The sequence below is a fragment of the Lepus europaeus genome, chromosome 11 (genome assembly GCF_033115175.1).
Source record: "Lepus europaeus isolate LE1 chromosome 11, mLepTim1.pri, whole genome shotgun sequence".
Lineage (NCBI taxonomy): Eukaryota > Metazoa > Chordata > Mammalia > Lagomorpha > Leporidae > Lepus > Lepus europaeus.
This window is the reverse complement of record NC_084837.1, coordinates 41,093,600-41,117,485: the sequence shown is the minus strand read 5'-3', so window position 1 is coordinate 41,117,485 and position 23,886 is coordinate 41,093,600. Positions and strand designations below refer to the sequence as shown.

Here is a 23,886-nt window from a genome sequence, read left to right as displayed (position 1 = left end):
TAATTGCATGAGCATAACAATCAATTAATAAATGTTAAGCAAACAAGGGAAAATCGGTCAATTAAAAGTGACAAAATTGATTCCAAAGGTAGATAAAGCAGAAGATTGTCATAGCGCTCACTTCTAAGCGTGGGTATCCTGCCTCTGCACAACGTGCCTCCCACTCTTCTGCACAGCGTCCAAATTGCTCAAGCTTTATGATCATTTCTTATAAATAAATTACCACCTAAGCCCTCCCCACTGCTTCATCAGGATTAAGGAAACCAAACACAAGCTGCAGTCTTCCGGCAGCAGCCAGGAGAAGGTCAATGCTTTGGGGAAGTGTGTTACCCACGGCCCTCTGCAGCAGTGTCTTTCCAAGGGGATTCTTTGTAGCATGGACCAGTGCTCTCTGAATATTTGCCGGGACACTCTACCAGGAGGGAGCTCTTTTTATTGTCTTCTGTTCTCCCGATGGGGAATTCAGAATGGAAGGTGGCAGGCTTAGGGAGAACATGTGCCTTCTTAGGGCACTCAAATTAAACCTTCTCAAACACATGGCTATACCGTGTTTTTTTCTGTCTGGGGCTGATTGGGACTTAGGGTGCGTGAATTTAGTCTCCTATCCAGGATTGTGAAATGTGTCCCCATGGTTGGAAAGAAAGGTGGTTTGGACATTTCAAGAACATAGATGAAGATCAAATGTGTGCATTGAAAAGATCTTGCAGTTCTGCATAGACTTAATAACATGGAACATGACAAGGGGGCTTCAAAAAGTGTGGAAAATAGGATTAAAAGATAAGCTAATTACTTAGTGAAATAAGCCAGTCCCCCAGAAAACAGATACTGTATGGTTTCCCTGATCTGTGGTAACATAGTGCCTAAAATGTAATGTAGAAGAGTGAAATTGACATTTTGCGATTAAATGGTTATTTATAGCCCTTGTCCCTATTGTTGAAAAAGTTTTTTTTTTGTCTTCATACTATTTGTTGAACTACTTACTTAGTTTGAGTATAAAGTAAATTGAAAATAGATCTTTGTAAGAATTAAGAGTGGGAATAGGAGAGGGAGGAGGAACAAGGGTGAGAGGGAGGGTAGGTTGGGACATATCACTATGTTCCTGAATCTGTATGTATGAAATCCGTGTACCTTAAATAAAATCTTAAAAGATAAGCTCATGTTGGTGCAAAAACTTTCAGAAATCCACACATAAAAAGTTTTTTCATAAGCTACATTTCCATGGACTTTGTGAAGAGCCCTTGTGTTGCTGTTGCCCTTGCCTGCCATGTGAGGCTTTGGTCCTGAGGTGGTAGTGTGTCTCATCAGCAAACACCTCCATTGTCCTCTCAGACATCAACAGCCACAAGAATGCAGAAGATGTACCACGAGCTTCCCTGTTATGCCAAGAGTATTTTTCATAATAGATACATGTAAGATTTCTAGAACTGTGTCTATTTGGGCAGACAGAATATCTGTGGATAAACTGAAAAGAAATATTAAGACTAACACAGTGAATTTGAACTTCTGTGTCCAGCTGAATCTTTACTCGAGGGTCAGCAATTTCTCAGCCTCAGTATAAATAGAACAAAACCCACCCAAGTCATTTTGCCATCCACTGGCCCTTTCCAACACAGTGAGTGCCACCACCCTGCATACTAGGGCTCTGGCCAAGAGCTCAAGGGTATCCTCTGGGGTAGGTATTTGGCCTATGGTTGGGCCATCCATGTCTCATTTCCAAGAGCCTAAGTTCCATCCCAGATCCATTCAGGATTCCAGCTCCCTGCTAATGTACACCTTGGGAAGCAGCAGGCAAAGGCTCAAGTAGTTGGATCCCTGCCACTCATGAGGGAGACCTGAATTAAGTCCCAGCTCCTGGCTTTGTCCCCACCCAGCCCCAGTGGTGGGGGCATTCTGAGAGTGAATCAGCAGGTGAGAACTCTTTTTCTCTTCAATAGCCTCCTCCACCTCTCTCCTTCCCAAATAAAAATGAACAAAAATAAGTGAATAAAAAACACATCTTGTCAACCCAGGTGAAGCTCCTGGCTCCTGGCCTCAGCCTGGTCCATTCCTGGCTAGTGCAGGTATTTGGGGTGTTAACCAGCAGATGGGAGATTCTCTCCCTCTCTCTCTTTTCCTCTTATTTCTGTCACTGTCTTTCAAAAAAATAAATACAAATAAAACTTTTCAAAATAAATCAAATTTATTTTTAAAAAAACATTTTTATAAAAATCAGATCTTAGAACTCTGTCTGTCTTGTGCTGTAACCCTGGACCTTAGAACAGTGTCTGCTGATAGAGTAATTACTGTGACTCCTTTGAATTAATGAAGTAATGTCATTTGAATGAGGGACACAAAATGATGCAGAAGTATTTGGACGCATGAGAAACATTGTCTGACCATGTAGAGACCGAGAAAGAGGAGGACACCTGCCCCTCCATCTGAATAATTCACACATCTGCCATTCAATGGCTTTTCTCAACATCCCTTCCTTCAAACGTATTATGAAAGAGGAGAAATGCTGGGGAAGTTTGCCCATAGCACCTTAAGCCTCTCCTTGGGGCTCTGTCTTCCCCTAAGTAGGAATGAAAAAAATCAAGTGCAGAGTCTAGTTGTTTTAAACAGTTGCATGCATACTTGGCAGTCATGGTAGCACAAGTTGCTCCAATAATCAAAAGAATCATGACTTGTTTTGCAAAAATCCCAGGGAAACAGCCCAAGATGTGATATTTCGGCACTAATGAGGTTGTGCCCGAAGAAGTGTGATTTTAATTATGATAGATTTGGAGAATCCATAGCGAAACTGCGGGAGAACAGCAGGCTCTACCCGGTTTCAGGGAAAGTACATTAATATCCCATGTTTTTGTTTTATTTAGTCTTTGCTGGCTGTGTGGAGAATCACCTAAGGTAATGGTAGAGCTACCAGGGAGTACATCAAATAGAACCTTACAAAGAAACTTTATTTTCTCCTCCCATGCTCTGGATGGAGACTGCACTACAGAAGAATATTTGTCTTGAGTTGTCTTACAAGCTTACAAGATTGATTTGCCTGGCCACTGACAGTTCTGATCCCGACACAACCTTTCCAGCACCTTCCAGCCTTCAAAGGTTGAAAGTCATCACTTGGGTACAGCAGCTCACTAAGCCTTTGCGCCGACAGAGGGAAGGGCAGGGGGCTCCTTCAGAATTGCACTTCATTCAAAAGGCTGATGTGGGCCGGGTAGGAAAGCTCCTGGTGGAAGTGTGCATACGAGCAGTGTTGCTGATTACTTCATTAGAACCCTGTGCGCTTCAAGAGCCATATGCTTTCAAGTTTCTTTAAATGGTATTAGGGAAAAATATCCTCAAGGCATTATTTTTAAAGGGGACTTCAAACGTTCCCCAAGAAAAAAAAAAGTATAGCACGTTTGAACTCCAGGGGGTTGCGGGAGAAATCTTACTTAGCAAGACTGTGAAAATGGAGCGATCTATTCAGTTTCAGGGTAAAGGAAGTATTGGTCACAATCAGGGCTGAATTTGAAATGTGGATGGAGAAAGATGCAGAAAATCTCCAAATCCTTGAATCCTTACCATAAAATAGCAAAGAAGATGACTTAAGGAAGGAATTTAAAAAAAAAAATAAGTAAAAGTAGTTTTCATCCTTCTATTTGATGGAATAGAGAGAACTGAACACTTTCCTCGTATCTTGCAGAGTGCAAAAGGCCGTAGACTCTTCCAGTCTCCCTCCACATAGGAGACCCTTCTAACATGATCCCCCGCACCCCACCCCCACTTGCATTATTCAAACTTCGGTTTTAAAGGCCTGGGAAGCAAGGTTACAAATAGGGAGGAAGTTATGCATTTTGAGGTTCTCTGCAGAAGCTCTGCTCCAGAGGTCAAGTCAAAGAGATGCCTTTCCAAGTGTAAACCCTCTTTTTTTTTTAAAAGTAGATCCCAACCTGATCTCATTTAATGCATTGATGTCTGGTTTCTTAGGCATTATGGTTGCTGTATTCCATATCAAAAGGACTCTTGAGAAATTCTCGTGAATTGATAATTCTAATTTCTTATGTATAACTACTCTGTATTCACTCAGAGGACAGCTGCATTGTATGCTAAACCATGAATCGAAAAAATTGGTCCCTTTGTATGTAGGTTTGTATTAAATTGAGATGCTCTCTTTTTTCCCCACCCCTGTTTGTTCCCGCACTCGAGTTCCTGGTGTCAGTTTGTATTTGGCTTCTTGAGCATATTAAAGTTTTTCTAGTGCCTATGATGTCTTTGCCAAGAGCACACTTGCAGCAATCTGCGCTAGAACAGTCTTTGTGCCAATTACTTCAAAAGTATTCTTTAAAATCAAAAAGGGGAGGGGGACTGCTTTTTAGGGAACTTTCAGGTTAGAGTGCGGTAGTTTCAATTTTCATTTTTCGAGTCAGTCTCCCTGAAATGATGACTTACAGCCTCTCCAATGTGCATGTTTGGTTTCTGAGTCTCTCTCTAAGCCCTTTCTAGAAACTGGAAATCCTGATAAAGACATCCAAATAGCAGTGGGAATCATCAGTATGGAGCAAGCGGCTGTTGCTGCTGCCACCACACCCTCATCTATTTAAACAGCTTTGGAAAGGAAACTGCTAGAAGCTTGTTAAAGAGTTTCCAAATGTGTGACTGTAAATGACTATCTCTAATCATGGCTGAATAAACCAAATGCGGCAAATGAGCTGGTGACACGCACAAAAGTCATGAGTGTTTTGAATTGCATATGCTGAATGGATAATAACCCACGTCGGTGCCAAAGGGTCTTCTGCAGGTTAAAATCCCAAGTCTGATCGAGTCATTTTCTAGAGAGATACAAATGCATTTTGGGAAAACAAAGAGGAACACAGCAGGGAATGTGTCTTCTGCAATGCACTGTTGACCAGAAGCCAAAGCAATGGGCAAGAGATAAGGAGACTTGACTTTTCTTGCTGTGCCTACAGCTAACTAGTTCTGTGAACTTCTGCAAGAGGCTGCCCTTCCCCAGGCCTCAGTCTCCACATCTGTAGCATGGGAGAGCTGGCTGCTGGTCCTCCAAGGCCTCTTCCGCTAACATGGTTCCCGCTTAGGGTCTTTCTGGGATGTAGAACACGAAGAGGTCTTGGCACGAACATGGTTTCATTCACTCTGTAAAGCGAGACATCTCCTTGAGGGTGACATGCAGGACTGAGGGCAGCACTTTGGAGGGCAGTTTAAGAATCCCAGAAGAAAATGCCCTGTGTTAACTCAGATTGAACCCGTACCATCTAGGCCCGCTGTAGCGTTGTTGATGGTGCAAGGCTTCATGTTTTCAGAGATTGGAGTTTAAAGAGACAGAGCACTAATAAAGGGCTCTAGATGCCACGTGGTTGGGGCCGTTCGGCAGATGCAGAGGAAAGAGGTTTTTGGAGTCAAACATACAACTACACACTGCCCCAGCAAGGCCAGGGAAACTGAGTCAGCCTGGCTTCCAGCCTGCACTTGTTCTTTCCCGAACACAGCAGAGATCTGAAGTGCCGAGCTTCCCACAATTCTTTGTTTCTTCACTACTTTTAAGAGTCCCAGCTGTCTTCTGCTGCCTCACGGAAAGTGATCATTTTTAGTTTTGATCACTAAGGAGTTTAATGTGTGGAAGATTGGGGTTTTTCAGTTTTTTTAAAAATATATATGCCCCACCTGTTTGATCTGAACAGTTTTAATGATCAGAAATATAATTATGATCTGCATTTGCCCCTCCCAGGGAATGCCTGCTTTTAAAAATGTTTTAGCTCAGGCAACAGCAGAATTGCCATTCCCCAAGGGACCAGTCTATCCATCTGCATGGATAATTTATTTAGGCATCCTGTAAAACCAAAAGATAGAGAGAGGTAGCTGCCTTCCATATCTAAAATAGTTGTTCCCCCCAAACGTTTTCCTTTATTATCAAAATGCAACCATTTGTTTTCCTGCAGCCCTGTAGAGGGAACTGGAGGGACTGGGGTAGACCACCGCCCACCATGGGGCTGTCCCAGCATTTTCTCTCGGCAGCCGAGGGCTCCCTAGCCCCACTGACTGCACGCCCAGGAGCGCTCAGTGCATGGCACATGGCTCCCTCTGGCCATTTGTTACAGGTTACAGTGTCCGGGCACAGATTCTGCCAGCAAATTCAAGAGAAACAAAGGCTACAGGGATGAACTGCAAACACCACTGGGTGGAAAAACACACAAGGGCCTTAAGCAAGGATAAGAAATGAAAAATACTTGATTTATCCTCTAGCTCTCCCAAGAAGAGTCCATGGGTTCTAAAGAATATCCATGCAAATACTATGGGGTTTCTTCCTGGGGAAGGAGTGGGGGAGGTGGGACTAGGGAGCCACTTTGATGAGCTGCCCCTCTCCCCTCAAGGCAGTGAGCCTAACCACAAGGGGTTCCAGGAGCTACCGGGGTGACCCCCCTCCTCATCAAATGGTAGAGGAATAACGAAGTTGCCCTCCATGGTGGTACCCTGGTCCTTCTCCTTTTCCAGGAGACTTTAATAAAGTAACTGAATCAAATGAAATTGGATCAGATGTGTCGAGTTCAGCCTTCTTGCTTTGCCCCTTAACAATTTACCGAGGTGTTTCTACCCATGGTCCTGTTTTATTAAATGATATTTGAAGTGTTCCACTCTCTGAGAAAATGTGGTTTATATCCTTGGCATACATTTACATAATCTCATTAAGGAGATCTCAGCAGCTTAGTTAAACTATCCCAATAAAAAAATAAAAATCTTATCTCTGGTAGAAGAAAGACTATTTTCTCCAAAGGGAACACGAAGCAAATATGGGGTCCAGGCACATTTTGAGAAGATAGTGCTGTAATTGTAGTTACATTGTGTGTGTGTGTGTGTGTTATGTCTCTGAAGTTTGTTAAAAGAGATGGATGGGAAATAATTGTTATGTTTGGAGGATACAGTCATGTAGAAGAAAATGCTGTGGCTAATGTATTTTAAATGTGGGTTTTAAAAATAATTTTGTATTTGTTGCCTTAGAAAATGTTTGTGCATTTAAACCAAAAAAAAAAGGGGGGGGGGACCAAGGGTGATAAATTACCAGCAATCTCTCAGCTCCCCATTGAAGCCATCAAATTAAGGGTTAACCTCCCAGGATCCTCTGAATTAATCAGGAGCTAAGCCAGGGGCAGGCTGGGGGGAGGGGACTGGTGGAGCTCAACCTCCCCCAAGAGGCTTCCAGCACAGCAGTGCATCCCACTGTGGTGCGGCTACTGAGAGAATGCAGTCCTTGTCACAAATAAAGGAGCAGGCCGGGGGAAGCCTGCTGTGATGCCACAGCAGCCAAGGGGTCCTGCTTGGCGTGAGCTGGTCCTCCGTTTTCAAAGACCCACAAGGCAAGGGGTCATTTTTCTACAGCGTGCAATTTTTTTTTTCAGGACAGATTTAATCATAAATACATGTTCATCTTCCTTTGCTCCCTGAGTAGGGGAGTCTGGGTGTGCCTCTCGGTCACATGGAGCGCTAGAATCATCACTCAAGCCTGCTCTAGAGAGGAAGCTGCAGCTAGGTGGACCGAATGGTCAGCCAACCACGGGCGTGCCAAGCACTGGGATGCTTGCTGAAATGCAGCTTCCCAGGCCCCTCCCTAAACTGAGAGGAGCTCAATGTGGGGGAATGAGGCCTGGGACTCCACATTATTAATAGGCACTCCAGTTCTGTGCACATTCTTACCTAGGGAGCAATAATCAGACATTGTTTTTGTTTTTGTTTAAAAGAAATCTCTGATGTCAATATTAGGTGTTTTCGACTTTCCAGGTAATGAAGAAATTACTATTTCCCTCATATACCAGCCTATTTAGACATCTTAGTTACTTGGGAACTGGGCACAGCAGGGTGACTCCATCTGCAAACATAAAGACACCCTCCACATCATGCTTCCTGTGATCTCACGGTGTCCGAGACTGGACACTGTCCATGCAGTGGTAGCCCTTGAACCCAATAGGACCGGTTTCCTAACTTCAGTCGGGGCTGTGCATGGTACCCAGTATCACCTCCTGTCGTCACTGCCAGAGCTGTCTATAAATAAAACCCACCTGCCTCCCTGTCTCCCTCCGTAACTCTTGCTGCTCCTCCATCCATGAGTGCTAAATTCTACCCCGTATCCCCGTCCAATGCTGAAGATCCCTAATCTTAGGGAAATTCTTCGAGAAAAACTCCCAGAATGACTCTCAAGCATCCACCTGCCTCCTTCCTCCATGTTGTCATCACAACATCCCAGGACCGCCTTTCTGGGAGCAGCCTCTGGAGCCCAGGAAATGTCTGCTCATCACCTACTTCCTGCATCTCACCTCCCCTTTGACAAGTCAGCTTTTCCCTATTCAGTCTTGTCTTATCCCCAATTCCTAAATCCCCATCATGACTGAGGAAAGAGCCCACAGTTTAGCTTTTAGAGTCAGTTTCTAGAACTCAAATCTGAGAACTCAAATCTGGGAAGGGAGCTTCAGTGGTATTCTGCTCTGCCTGCCACAGAGCCTGGACCTCCAGCCAGGAGCCCTCTTCCCCACTGCCCTGCCTTCCGCTGGGGGCCGTGTCTGTTGCTTGCTTGTTTCAGACCTTGTGCAAAGGTGTACGTGGCAGGAGTCAGACAGAGGCAGAAGGAAGAGCTGTCAGGGTAGATTCTCCAACCGTGGAAGATGGGCTAAATCCTGGAAAACCACTCCCTGAAAATGTGCAAGAAGTCAGTGTGCAGGAAGGCCTTTACATAAGGCTGATCCTCTCCAGCCGGTTTAGATTAAGTTGTGATGCTGTAGGCTAGATGTTTAGGTTCAGTAGACCTGGCTAAGTCCTTATCTTTCAGCAGGTTTGGGGGCAACACATAGCCCTCCCACCACTTAAAAATAATTAGCTGATTCTCCCACCTGAGCTAGTGAGTTGATGATCTGTATGCTGAGCCAGACTTCTACAGGGGGAAAAAAGAAAAGAAACCGGAGTGCCGGAAGGAAGCTTCATTTTTAAGGTAAATTTGGATTCCCTTAAAGGACAAGTGAAGTATCTCAGAAGACCCTCTAAACCCAGCGAATCCCTCGTTTTCTCGTGCCTGCAGCCTTTTTTGTTCCCCTAGTTGCTCATCCCTATTTGTACTTTGCATTATATGGGGAAAATAATGCACATACTACTTGGCACTTCCTTTTGATAAAGGAAGAGTTTCATAACATGAGCACCGAGGTTTATTCCTGAAAGAACGGAGAATAGCTTCCAGATGTATTTTTCTGTCACGGACTGTCTTTCCTTAAAGTATTGATGGAGGGGAGGTTTTATTCAGGTCTTTGTGATGGGCTTGTTTCTAATGAGAAGACATTAGGGGAGCCCATCCACATGTGTGTCCCTAAGAGACGACTGAAGGGAGGATGTGGCAGGCAGAAAAGTAGCTGTTGGTCCAAGCACTGTGGCTTGTGCACACTCCCCCCACCCATCCTCAACTCTGCAGATGTGCGCTGAAGCCATCACACACAGCCACGCACTGAATCACAGAAGAACAAAGTCAGCCGATTATTTTGTACTGGAGGACAATCACATCATGCTAATGTGGACATTTTTATCGGAGTGGGTGGGATTGCAGCTCAGAATCCCGTGCACGCTACTTCACTGTTGCTGGCATCCTGGCTGTGCTGTTTAATGTTAGAAAATTCAGAGAAAATGAAAGAAAGGACACTTGAGGATAGAGTGCTCCTACAAAGTTGAGTTGGGAGGCAAAGGTGCTTTTAGTTTCGAAACATTTTTGAAAAACGTCTGTAGATCAGATTGAAGAGCAGGCTAAGATGAGCCTTTGGCAGACAGGGGCAGTTTTTACCTGGCATTGGCCAAAACCAAAGCACTGTTCCCAACTCAGAGACGACCCCTAAAGTCCATGTTGGTTAACTCTGAGAGCAGGCTGCACGTATCCCCTGCGGCGCACGCTCAGACTCATGGCCCCGTCATGGGGTTGTGACTGTGCAGGTGGGCTTATGCTGCGGCGCAGTCATGTCCACTCCACAGAATTCTCTAGAGGTGAGCAAGAGCCCTAGCCAGCATCACCCCATTCCTTTGCACCATTTTACATCTGAAGAAATCCTAGTCTGCCCTAACTAGATGACTTGCCAACGTTACCATAACGAGGGCTGAAATCAGATGTCTTGTTTCCCAATGCCACATTTGTTCTACTCCACAATGTTTCCTTTGTTTTAGAGCAGCCACTCTGTTGTTATTATAGTATCATGGCTCGGATGTATTAGCACTTTGTGTCCAAATCCCTTCCTATTCACTTGTCTAACTCTACAAGAAAGCCGTATCCATTCTTTGAGGTGTCATCAATGGAATTGGAGATGCTATGGCTAACTTGATGTTGGTGTTAGAATGGAGTTGCAGATGGAGAAAAAGAGCTTAGGGCTTTCAGCAAATTTTATTTATGAACACAGGTAATTATGATAGAGCAAGAGAAGCTCAGTTTAAAGAAAACCACAAATGTGAGCTGCCTTAGGCTGCAGGTCCTAAAAGGGAGGGAAAAGCCTCTGATACTCTCCTCTTGCCTATGTCTTCTCCATTGATACTGTCACTGGAATTCTTGGTTTTAACCTTCACCTCCAGCACAAAACCGTACCTCCAACTCTCAATTATCACCACCCAAGTGCCCCAGGATACCTCCTCCAAGACCATCTCCCCAGGCTGCTGAAATGCAAGCTGTGCACAGGGAAACCATCTCTCTTGCCACACTAGTCAGCAGGTCTTGCATTCCCAATCACCATTTAGCCTATTGGCATTGCCTTCATCCTATGAGACACACTTAGACATCATGGTGCTGTCTCCTTTCCCCATTGCCAAAGCCAGTGGATGGCCCCTGCCACTTTGGGGCCACCTCTGTCTTTTCTCTTGCAGACATCAACTGCAGTGCTCTCAGAGGCCTGGGCATCCCCAGTAGATTCTCTTTGATGCCCCTTTGTTGTAGCTCTTTGGAAACCCCTTTTACCACTCTAAGATCCTATCTCATGTCAACAAATTCATACCAGTTTCATGGAGCCTTCCCGAACCATTCAGTGAGATGTATTTCTTCCTACTCTGAACTCCTAGAGATTTGATTCTGTAGCTTCCAGATGGAGTATACTTGTGAACTGATAAACAAGTTGAGTTTACACTGTGTGTCAGGTGTATACTTGGGCATTTTCTATATACATTTTCACTGAATCCTCTCAGCAGCCCTACAAGTTCTGTAAAATAGGTAGAAATATTGAGGCCATTCCCTACACCTTGAGATCCATATTTAACTGTTCTTGGGGACTGCCTGGACACGGGGACTTGTAAAGACTCCTTGGGTGTCACCAAGGTTAAGAACCACTGGTTTAACTCCAAACCCATCAGCCAGATGGCCTCAAATAGTTACAATCACCTCTGAAGCTTTAAAAACACAAGCAAATGCTGGGGCCCAGCCCAGTCTCACCAAAGTACCAAATTAGAATCTCTGGAAGATAAAGTCTGAAAGTTTGTATGTTTAGAAAAAAAAAAAAAAGGCTCACCTGTGACTGTGTCCCATCACCAGGATTGAGAACCACAATCTCGATCAGACATTGCAGCTTCCTCCTATCATGACCACATTAAAGTGGCCGTATGTTTTGTGCCACTATAAGGTCTGTAAACTCATCGAGGACAGATTTCCATCTGATGCTCATTGGTATGTTCTCTGCACCTGGCAAATGCCCTTCCGCACAGTATGTTCTAGAAACTAAAGAATTCGGAAAATGACTTTTGCTAACCTCATTAAGAAACCATGAACACCTCTGCGGCAGGCACCAGCCCTGTGTATTTTCTCAGGTTCTGCCTCTTTGGATTCAATTAATCAAGATGAAAAATATTTGGGAAAAACACTGTGTCTGTACTCAGCAGGTGTAGACTTTTTTCCCCTGTCATTTTCCACTAAGCAATACAGTATTAGAACTATTTACATTCTATTTGGTGTTACAAATATTCTAGAGATGATTTAAAGTATATGAGAGACTGAGTGCAGGTTATATACAAATACTACATCATATCATATAAGGGACTTGCACAGCCTCAGATTTTTGGTATCCACAGGAAGGTGTTGGAACCAACCCCTCTTCAATAACAAGGGAAGACTATACTTACTCTCTTTGTACTAACTTTTTTTTTTTTTTTTTGACAGGCAGAGTTAGTGAGAGAGAGAGAGAGAAAGGTCTTCCTTTTTCCATTGGTTCATCCCCCAAATGACCAGTACGGCCGGCGCGCTGCACTGATCCGAAGCCAGGTGCTTTCTCCCAGTTTCCCATGCAGATGCAGGGCCCAAGGACCTGAGCCATCCTCCACTGCCTTCCCGGGCCACAGCAAAGAGCTGGCCTGGAAGAGGGGCAACCGGGACAGAATCCGGCACCCCAACCGGGACTAGAACCTGGTGTGCCGGCACCGCAGGTGGAGGATTAGGCTAGTGAGCTGTGGCGCCAGCCTGTACTAACTTTTTTTTAAAAAGGCAGAAAGAGAAATGGACAGAAATCTCTGTCTACTGGTTCACTCCCTAGATGCTCACAGCAGCCAAAGCTGGGCCAGGCCAAAGCCTGCAGGAAGCCAGTGTGGGTCTCCCTTGTGGGTGGCAAGAACCACTGATCTGCACTTCACAGGCTGTGCATTAGCAGGAAGCTGGAACCGGAGTGGGACTGGGACTCGAACCCCAGTATTCCAATACCGGATGCAGACATCCTAACAGGGTCTTAACCTCTGAACTGGGCTAGGGTTTTGACCTCGGATATCCTAACCTGGAAAGTAAGCAGGTCACTTCAGTTCCTTGCATATCACAGGTGCGTGGTCGTTAAGTGCCAGAGCTAAGATTTGAAATGTAGCTCCTGTTGACAACGCTCTCTTCTTTCTATCTCAGACCTCGAAATCGACTTCTCAGGAAAAATTCTATGATCTATGTGTATATGGATACATGATGTGCTGCCGGGTCTGTTTTTAAAATTGAAACATAACCTATCACCTGGTGGAGAACTATCTCTGTTGGCATTGTGAAATGAATTTGAAAATAAAATGTTTAAGCCTAAAAATTAATTGTGAAATCTAATGGATATCCTTTTCTTCCCTTCAGTTCCTCCTCCCTCACCCCAGACTGATGTACAAACACACCCTCTGACTGTTGTCTGACAGTCTTGACAACTATCTACTTCCTACACTGATAATTCTCTGAGTTTTTCCCCCTTCTAGTTCATGATGTTTCTCAAAGATTTTTTAAGATAACCTGAGTTTCTGATTGTAAATGCAATCTTTTAAAATGTTCACATGCAGTTTGCTTAAGGCAATAAACTGGCATCCGGTATATGCTTCTACTGTTTCATTCAATGTGAATGCACATACAATGCATACAGGCAGAGCAAAGTTGAAATGACACTCCAGCAAGGCCTGGAAACTGGGAGAGCAGGCTCTGATTGCCATTTCCAAGCTAAATGACTTTGGACAGGGAATGAGCTTTCTAGAATTTCCTCCTCTAAAAAAGAAAGGAAGGGGCAGGCATTTGGTACCAGCGTTCAGGAAACCTGCATCCCATCTTGGCGTGCCGCGGTTCTAGTTCAGGCTCTGCTCCTGATTCCAGCTTCCTGCTAATACAGACCCTGGGAGGCAGAGGGTGATGGCTCAAGTGTTTGGATCTCTGCTACCCATGTGGGACACCCAGAGGGAGTTCTTGGTTCCTGGCTTCAGCCTAGGCAAACTCCATCTGATGCATACATTTGAGGAGCAAACCAGCAGATGGAAGATCTCTGTGTGTGTGTGTCACTCTCTGCCCCTTCCCATGCCTTTCAAGTAAATTAAATAAATTAAACAACTCAGTAGTTTAAAAAAAGATGAGAGAAAAGGGGTCTAATTTTCTTCCAAACAGGAAATTTTATGGTCCCTTTATAACAGCAAGTCATTTATTAGCCCTCAGGTCAACACTGAATTACAATGTGGTCCTTATCTGTCCTGGCTGATGTGTTGAAGGCAGAGACATTCTAGTAAAATCCATGAAATTAGTTGCAGTTTATCAGGTGTTCACACCTCTGGGACTTACTTTGATTTTCCTAACATGTTACTGCAAAATAGTCCCTATTATCCCCATTTCACAGAAAAGGAAACTGATACAGAGAGAGGCTAAGAGACTTAGCCTGGGTAACAGACTCAGGAAATTGCACATCGGGACCCTCCCGGATCCTACTTGCACCCCTTGGCACACCACGATGGCCACAGGCAGAGGCCAGATTGGAGGCTGGGTGGATTTGCCATGCTAGCATCTCCCTGGGTTGCCTGTCTGCCTCCGCTAAACGTTTTCCTGTCCAGATGCCTTTAAACGGATCTGGAGTCGAAACCCAAGTGAGGATTTATTCAGCCTGCCCTTCCCACGAATGTGATTTCCTGAACATATATAGGGCTGTGTCCTTCCAAGAAGCTGATTTTTCCTGAGAACACAAGACAGATAATGATAAATGAGCACCTACGTGAGTCTAGCTGCGAGGAGGACCAGGGAGTGCTAACGCCCATCCTGTGAAGTTCATCCTGTTTCTTTTAGCGATTTCTTTATTAGTTAATGAGGTCTCGTGAAAATGTGTGTCTGTGGTGGTGTTTGAGCATCCTTGCCTCTAGGAACATCCTCAAATATTCATGAAGCAGCTCATCTGACCAAAGCTTAAAGCAAAGGTGCATTAAGTATGAATTTACTCAACTTCAAATGTGGGTGGTCGCAAAGCTTCAGCTGAAATAACCTCAGTAATCCCTCTCACTGGTGCTTCCAGACCCGCAGCTCTGGGCACACAGGTGCAGGGTGACGGGAAAGACGTATTATTTAGAACAACTCGGACTCCAAAGGGCAGCCCCCTAAGCTTTGATCCTGCCTCCTGACTGACAGGCATGTGGCTCGCTTTTGGAAAATGGAATAACTTAAGAGAAACAAAAATAAAATGGAAGAGGAGTCAGCAGCTGAGCCTCTGGGAAGGAAAACAGACCCCCGCTCAGGTTATTTCTGGAATGCGAGAGGCCTGCTTCCTCCTTTGGGCCCTCATGGCCTACAGGGAAAAGTCCAGTCTCGGTAGCTGGTTGGTCACTCAGTGTTGCATTTGGAGAGGCGAGGCGAAGCAAAGGTGGAAACTCCATTTGGCTGTTAAGCTGCGCCCCACGGTGCAACAAACCACAGCTATCACTTCTGTGGCATGGTTCTGGAGGGTCCCGTGCACCATCGCAGGGATACGGATAGAATTCACACAGTTGCCTCCAGGTACTCCCTAAATCCATCATCCCAAGGCAGAACCAAGCAAAGCCTCCATAATTTTCACCTTTTTTGTCATTGTTTTTATCTGGCTTTTCATTTCCTCTAAATGTTGGGGAGTGAGGGAGGAGATGTCTTAAAAATTCAGTGTCAGCCACACAGTCCTGCTGCCTTGAGAGATGCTCAGAGGGTAACATCATCTCTTGTCTCTGTCTCTCCATGAGGACCCTGAGGGTACCCTGACAGCCATGGCGACCAGAGGAGATACAAGCTCATGTCCATTGTTCCAGATGTAGTTGTGCATATCTCAGAAAAAAAAAAAAAACAAAAGCATACTGTTCCATCTGGGATGCAAATTTGACCTGTGTCCTATACTTAATTTCTCTTCCAGGTGATTCATGTAACAGGACGGCTCCGCCTGAGAGTGTCGCTGTCCCACGGGAGGACGGTCCCCAGCCAGATCATGGGTCTCGTGGTTGTGGCTCACGCCCTGCCTCCCCCGACGATCAATGAAGTCAGAATTGACTGCCATATGTTCGTCACTCGAGTAAATATGGACCTCAATATCATTTACTGTGAAAATAGGTACTTCGTTTTCCTTTTCGTTTGCCCTGTTGCACGGTGAGCTCTGGTGAGGGTTAGTGTGTTCAGTAGTCTGAAGGATGTTAATCTCCCAGTGAGGTTCATTAGAAATCCTGGTCTTGGTTTGAATGGCTGCTTGGACAGACACCAACCATGCTTTTTATGTGAAATGTACATTGCTGTCCTGATTTGCATTAAGGACAACAATGGAGTGAATTGAGACACCCAGACATCCATATGCTGCTACCAAGAAGGTCTCCTTTGGCTGAGGACTCAAGGAGAGGTCAGGGCTGGGAGGTTGTGGGCAAAAGGATGCAGTAGAAGAAATCTCCCAGGGCCCATTTCCACCTCATTCAAGGGCCCTCCCTCATCACGAGCAGAGTCCACACAGACACCGAGTACAGCGGCAACCAATGAGAAGGCAAGGTCCCCGAGAAAAAAAGAAATCGGCAAAACTATTACAAAACATCTTGCCGTCCTGAGGGTTGCACTGTTATAACTGAAGAAAAGCTGACTCACCATATCAATGAGCTGGCAGTTCTTCCTCAATACTGAGCTTTTATAAAAGTACATTTTTAACCTCTGGTTGCAAAGTTCACTTTTTCCATTAAGCACAAAGCAAGGGACAAGGAAATGGGACCATGGCCATCAGGCACTTCATAGAGAAGTCACCAGCCCAGCAGCAGACTGATTCTGAAGACAGGATTATGGGGTACAGGGAGAGCAGTGGAGATGGGGTACCAAATATTAGCCACAGAGGGAAGCTCTCACTATGTCATCCACCATAGGGTGCCACAGAGGGGGACGTACTGAGCCACTGGGGAGTAAGATTTTGTGGCAAAGATTCTTGTCAGGCTTGAAGGCCATATACGTTCACTGAGCCCTGTGGGTACCTTCAGAGGGGAAATGAAAAAGCAAAATGGTCAAGTGGCTTGGGCAGCTGATCTCTCCCAGAGCCTACCAAGAGGAAGACAGACAGTCCTGTCTGCAGACTGTCGGGTAGCACTACAGATGTTCTGATCAAGTTAGAAACTGCCTACCATTTCTGGCCAGGATCTGACTCTGAGCCAAGACTGCACCAGCAGGCAAAGACACCCACTTGGGCCACGAGCCTTCAGTGAGGTAGAAGCTATCACAAACCTACCACTCTTAGTTGGTCACTAACTCCCAACCTGTTTTCACGTCTTATGGGCACTTACTACATGTTTTATCGTCATGACGACACACCTGGGTGTGACTAAGGTATTCTGGATTGACCACAGAATATCAGGAGGGATGAGTTTGCCAGAATAGTTAGCTGCAGTTGCCAAGTAACAACCAAGAGAGCTGATATTTACTGAACACTTAACTATACATCGAAGCACCTGCACCATCTCATTTAGACTTAACTGTGGCCACACTTGCCAAAAAATGGGGCCTTAGCCTATCTACCTAACTTCTAATGATTGCCTGAGCCCAAATGTCTCTTAATTTTCATTCCTGTGATCAGTTGATTACATCCTCGGACAAGCTCCGCGGGCCCAAGTGCCTCGTGGTACCACTCTAGAAATTGAGATCATTTTCTGTGATCTGCTTTTAGCATTTTTCTACCCATTAACAAAAATGCTTGCCACCGCCCACTATTATTCCATACAATCCAGCATGATTTCCCAACTGGCAGTGATGGTAATTCTGAAAAAGACCTGTATTCAGGTAATTGCATATTTGATAAGAGGAGTAGGCCTATCAGGTTCCAGGCATTATTTTCTCTTAATTGCATCTGTCCATGAACCCCTACACCATCCACGTGGGTAGTTCTACAGATGAGGAATCAGACCCAGCGGGAAAGATGGCATTCTGACCTTGATAGAGGTTATCTTTGGGTTCTGACACTTATGTTAAGAGGTCCTTGAACACTGGGCTGGTCCTGCTCCCCATAGTAACAGGCTCTGGTACCTAGAAGGGTTCAGTCATTTTGAAAGATTTAATTCAAATAAAGGAAAACGACATCGTTCCCCTTAAAAAAAAAAGAGTGGCTTTCATTATGGGGTTTATTATTTAATTAGGGAATTGTTAACTCGCAACTCAAGCTCCCTCCTTGATTCTGCAGAGTATTCTTCTCTGCGTTCTCTCGGACAGCCTCGGGCAAAGCCAACATCTGATGCTTTCAGAGGCGCTGGCACATTCCAGAAACACCAAAGAGGGCCTTTTAAAAATATCCTTGTTCCCTCATTTGCAGAGAAGGGGTGGGAACTGTACTGGAAAACAAAGAATGGTTTTAGGAAAACACTGATCGGCTTTGTACCAGAAAACCGTGGACTGCTTAGAAAATGTGCCTTTTGATTTCCCCAATTAATCATATCTTACTACCAACTCCAGTGTGGCCAAAGATATTATTTGCATTTCTAGACATTAAAAAGTTCCCTCCCTGAGTAGGCTGCTTAGTGATGTTCACCAGTAGTTTGTTGTTCCTGCCTTGCTTTGGGGGGCGGACTCCACTCTCCCACAGTAATCTCTTCCGTTTTTTCAACGTGTCATTTCTCAAAGCACATACGTGAATACAGCTTCTGTCGTACATTATAAAGAAACATGGGAACATGGGCAAGTAGGCACTTGGTCCAGTGGGTCCGAAGCCAGCTGAGATGCCAGAGTACCTGGGGGCTATGTGCCCCTGGGAGGCAGCAAGGATGGCTCAAGTGGCTGCATGCCTGCCACCCACGTGGGAGACCTGGATTGAATTCTTGGTGCCTAGCTTTGGCCTCTGCCCAGCCCCAGCCATTACAAGCACTGGGGGAGTGAACCAGCAGATGGGGCCGGGGGCTCACTGATTCTCTCTCTCTCTGCCTCTCAAATAAACTGTGAAAAACACAGGAATAACTAGGAGAGTAAACAAAATATATATATATATGTGTATATATATATATATATAATCTGTTGTGAATGGACCCCAAGGAAGCTGGACCTGGTGAGACAGAGGGTCGTGAGCATTTTGACATGTTTGTGGAAACCCACACGAATCCCCCCAGCTTGCTTTCCACTCTGAGTCCTATTTTTCTGTGCTCTACCTGAGGACATTGACATCTGGGCAATCAATGACAGAGGCTTACACACACACACACACACACGCACGCCTGGAAGAGCTGCTGAAATGGTTTACAAGTTTCTGTGCAGAATCCACCACAAAGTACCAGTTAAAAGAGCCAGGAGCTCCCAGATGACTAAGACTAAAAAAGATAATAACCCCAGGCATCTGTATGTCTCAGCATTTAAATTATATCCCTTGAAATGCCAATTTGGACTTTGTGCCAAGAAGCAGTCGAAGCCCTTTTTCATGGAAATACCCCATAGAAGAGCAATCTGTTTAAATGAAAGGTGTCTCTAATCATTTGGTATAAACATAACATGTTTTTATTTTATTATGTAACCTTGAATTATCTTGGCCTGTAATGAGGATCTCGCATTGTTCCTGATTCTCATAATTTCATGGAATTATGTTGTCTAAACGTACATTCTAGTGCCAGAAAAGAAAAAAGAATAAAACCTATCTAATTATTTAACTACGATTGCTTGATCTAGCCCACTGCCTACTTTTTGAAAAAGTCTGTTCCACGCTAAAGAAATAATCTTAGCTATGAAAGGGTTTGCCCTCAAAGTGCCATGTCCCCACGGGTATCCGGGTGGGATGAAGATGTGTCAGTGGTTCTGGTCTGTTCCTAAGGCATTTGACACTTTCCTCGTGTGCCCCCTGTCTGAATGTCAGCCTGTGTTCTTGTCTCGCTAGGATTAGTGATTACATGGATCTGACCCCCGTGGACATCGTAGGCAAGAGATGCTACCACTTCATCCATGCTGAAGACGTGGAGGGCATACGGCACAGCCATTTGGACCGTAAGTACCTCCTGTGAGGCGGAGGGGGTCTTTCTCTGATGCTCCTTTGGTTGCAGTACTGATTTTTCCCTTCATTCCTCCTGTGTACATCTGCGAGGACTGTCGGCGTGCAGTGAGAAAAAGTGGACATAAATCACTTCCACTTGTGTTAGGATTAGATTGCGAGTTGGACCTCAGGCCCAGAGAAATTGCCGGCTCTCTAGGCACTCACCCAGAATTCCTTGGTCTCTTGGGCTCTCTCTCTCTCTTGCACAAAGTGGTGGGGCACCTCTGTCGTAAGTGCTTCCTTGACCCTTTCATTTTCTAGAGAGCAGCTTCCTCTCGGAAATTTGTAGCCTCAGTTTCAAAATATACATGGGAGAAGACAAGTTCAAAAAGGCCAGAGCTTCATACAAATGTCTGCTTGCCTGGCCACAAAACTGGGGCAAGGCGGAAGCCCGGGAGGCAGGGCTAAAGCTACCCACATGGACCCAACAGCTCTCAAAGGCAGTGTCTGACCCTGTTGTTCCGGATAGAGGGTGAGTCAGAGGAGCAGGTACCTCTGTCTCCAAGTTTGAAGCACAGGGAACCTAATGGCAGCTCTCTCAGTCCAGCACCAGATCCTGACCTACAAGTTGAACTCTAGGTGACCAATTGTGGCACGGGAGCGCAGCAAGACCAGCTGTGTGCTGGAGCCAAGGAGTCACACGCCAGCATCACCGTGTGGTGTTCCCTCGCCAGGTGGCCCAGGGTTATCTACACCATACACAGAGAGAGTCTGTCGAGAGCACTGATGTAGTGAACCACCTAGGAAGCAGGTGGCGTCTTCCTACCAGAAGTCCCTGTCATGACCATTCCATAGACTTTTCCTGCAACAGGAGGGCTCTGCCAGCTCTATTTCTAGAAGGTTCTAAGCCCAGTTCTGAATTTTGATTTTTAAGTATGTACAGTGCCACAGAGGACGTGGTACAGCTTGGCGCTAAACCATTTAGGTAACTAGCTAGCCGGGTGGCTCTGCAATTTCCTCCTTCCCACTTCCTGTCATGACAGAGGAGAGCTATTTCCCATCTCTCCTGCCCTTTGCAATTGTTTCCTTATTTCAAACTCAGATCTTCAAAGGCATAAAGGAGACACTGAGCAAGCAGGCATCCCCAAGGGGGAGTACCTCCTTGTGCTGTGTTTTTAGCCCAGCATTAGCAACACTGGCGTGGGACCAAGTTCAATGTCAAATTCTGTATATACCACGCCTCTGCACGGCTGCTCTCCAGCGGATTCTGTTCCCAACACTGAGCACGTGCCTTCATATTGCTCACCAGGGATTTGGGGAACACACTTGTTGCTAAGATTAAATGGGTGTTGTGTATCGCAAAAGCAGATGGCTTTTCAATTAATTGGGAGAAAAAAATGATGCTGTTCCCTGAAAAGAAACATCAGGTTCTTTGTTGCCGGGAATTCAGAGAAAATGGGGGGAAATCAGGTCTTTTGAAGTAGACCATGGCTATATATACTTTAGAACAGTATAAGCCAGAGATCAAGACTTTAAAAAGGAAAAGGTGGTTTTTTAGGTCAGTGTCACAGACCATGTATGTGGGGACAGAGTGGTGTTCTCTCATTTTGAATTCTTAATTAAGATCTACATTCAGAATCCTAACGCTGACAAGAACAAAAACAAAAACACCTTTGTCACCCTTCGTTATTCTGAGTATTCGGAAAGCATCACACTGTCTCTCCAGGATTTGATTTACAGCTTGAAGAAGTATAACTCCTCAGGGACAGTGAGTGAGCTGGGACACTTCCATTTCCTCCCAGAAAGCAAAGGTCCCTAACAAATACGCCTGGTACCGCTCTGTGGCTCCACTGTTCTAGCATTTCCAGTAGCCTGCATAATTTGAGAGTGCTGAAAAGAAACCACTCCACCATTCACCACTGTGTTACTCTCCTGGTATCTTGCCAACTAATAAACAGAGGAGGCATACTTTAAAAAGCTGTGATTTTTTTTTTTCATTACATGGTATTGACATACTGGCTCTTGCTTTATGACTTAACCCACTAACAATGATTGAGTTCACTCTTTTAACTCATACACATGACTTCTAATTTGGAGTCCTTTTAATAACCTTAAACACATGAAAAACAAATAGAACGAGCTGATAATTCTGCACAGTAAAATACACTTCACATATTTAGCTGTCATGCTGTGGAATAACTCCACAAAGTCAAGTAGCACACAATTAGTAAAACTGTAGGGGGAGGAAAAGGAGTGTTTTGATCCTGAAGAATTTTGATCCTAATCAAATTGAAATTTCAACATTCTTGTAGTGCTTAATATCTTCAGTCACACACACACACACACACACACACGCACGCACACACACAAAATCAAACTGATTCCAATGTCAGGTTTCACATTCTGCGACTGACATAAAATGTTAAAATATACAAATGCATCTCGCTTTGTACAATAAACACTAACATCATTATAAAGTAAGATTGAGTCTAAAATTGTGTGATGGAATGTCTGCTGTTTACCTAATTCTCAAACCAAAGCCAGCCCGGTAACAAAATGACAGAGCATGTAATAAGGCTTGGTTGTGTAAACACTGGGAGAAAAGGCAAAACGCCAGCACAGCATCCTGCTTCTCCAAAGCCCTGGGCTATTACTGAAGGAGGCCTCAACTGTGCTGTCTTGGCAGGGGAAGGTCATGGTGACATAGAATCAGTTCAAGAATAAGATAGAATTCTAAAACAAAGGGATGGTTAAAAAATAAACCCCATTAACTATTTAGCTTTTCTTCCAGGAGCTATTGGCACAATTCCTGGTTCTGCTCATGTAAGACAGGTTTAAGTCATCTCATAGTATTTCTGAGATTTTGTGTATCTATGTGATGTTCCTATTTATGTATACAGCTTTTTTTTAAAAAAATGTAATTGCTCTTAATAACTAAAAACGCTGTCATTATCACTTGTGTTTTTTTCCTCACATAGGTATCTGTAAATCCATAAAAATGAACCTGTGTCTAGAATAAGATAAGTAAAGGGAGATTCTTAGCTGCACCAGTGTTTGACAATTCTGATCAAGCAGACCAGGAATTTTGGACCACTCCCTATCCCACTAGGTTAATTCAAGATGCCTTGTAGTTCACTGGATTTCTCAAAAGATAGGGTCACATCGTCAATGCCAACATGGTAGGTTAGTGAAAGGCTGGGATTCTCAAAGAAAGACTCCCAGGGGAGCATCAGGGTCCCATGTTTCACACAGTGACCAGATACTTCTGCGATTTCTTTTCTTAAGGCTAATTGCATTGATTGCTCAGGCGAGAGTGACTACACCTTTCAAGGTCGACATTTCAAACCACTCATATGACAACTTATTTGGGTGTCTTTAGCTCTCCATCCCCCTCTCGTTCTCCATCGCTCAGGAGGGGCTGACCTCCAGGTGATCAGCCAGGTTTTCCCAGGGTCCTCCTCTCCAGTCACCCAGAATGTCTATGTCCCTCTTGAATTACGAGAGGGCTTTCGGTGCAACCATCTGCCACGCTACCTCCACCTCTGCCTATATCCTGGAGAACAGAACGCTGAGCCCAAGGCAAACACCTGCTGTGCATTTCTCTTTATTCCTGTTCAATCCAGCTTTTTGTCTGTAGATGGAACTGAATTTGTCCTGAGACACTCCTAGGGTCCTTCTTGAGTCAAATTAGCAACAAGCCTGTAAAATCTTCAAGAGTGGCCTGTGGGAACACTTCCTTTCTCCTCACCAACCAGGCTCAAGGCTCTGGCCCTGTGGGATTTCAGATGGCTTAGATGTGGCGGCAGTTTCCTACCTAGCACCTTTCCCAGAAAGAGGAAACTCTGGAAGAATCATTCCAGAAAAAGGGAAGGACTTCCAGAGTGTCTGAGCTCACATGGGATTAAAAAGTGTAGCCTACACGATATATGTGGGGAGTGGGTGTTGAAAAAAATACAGTAGCCCAAGTGTTTATTTCCTAATTACCAACTTCTATACTTCTTAACAGAACTAATATACAGCTACCTGGCATAATGCATTCCATGCTGTTTTGCATCAATAACCCCTCCACTTCCCTCCTGAAGGCGTCTCATCGCCAAATGCAAGCAGACTGCTTAATGCAGGACTAATTAGTATATCCCCTTCCAGTCTGCGGGCCCTCCATTGTAATTCCTTCCCAGCTCATTTTTTTCCACAACCGAGCATCAATCAAAGTAAGTGCCCTGCCTGCCTAGGCAACACAAGATGT

At 44.9% G+C, this 23,886-nt stretch overlaps 1 protein-coding gene across 2 annotated transcripts in view; it reads left to right on the top strand.

The window, feature by feature from the left end:
* Positions 1 to 23,886, top strand: part of NPAS3 (neuronal PAS domain protein 3) — a 913,697-nt gene that overhangs the window by 870,471 nt on the left and 19,340 nt on the right. For both annotated transcript variants that reach the window (XM_062205293.1, XM_062205292.1), the window contains exons 8-9: positions 15,597 to 15,790; positions 19,548 to 19,654. In XM_062205293.1, coding sequence (XP_062061277.1) covers positions 15,597 to 15,790; positions 19,548 to 19,654 — 301 coding nt within the window. The remainder of the gene's footprint in view (positions 1 to 15,596; positions 15,791 to 19,547; positions 19,655 to 23,886) is intronic.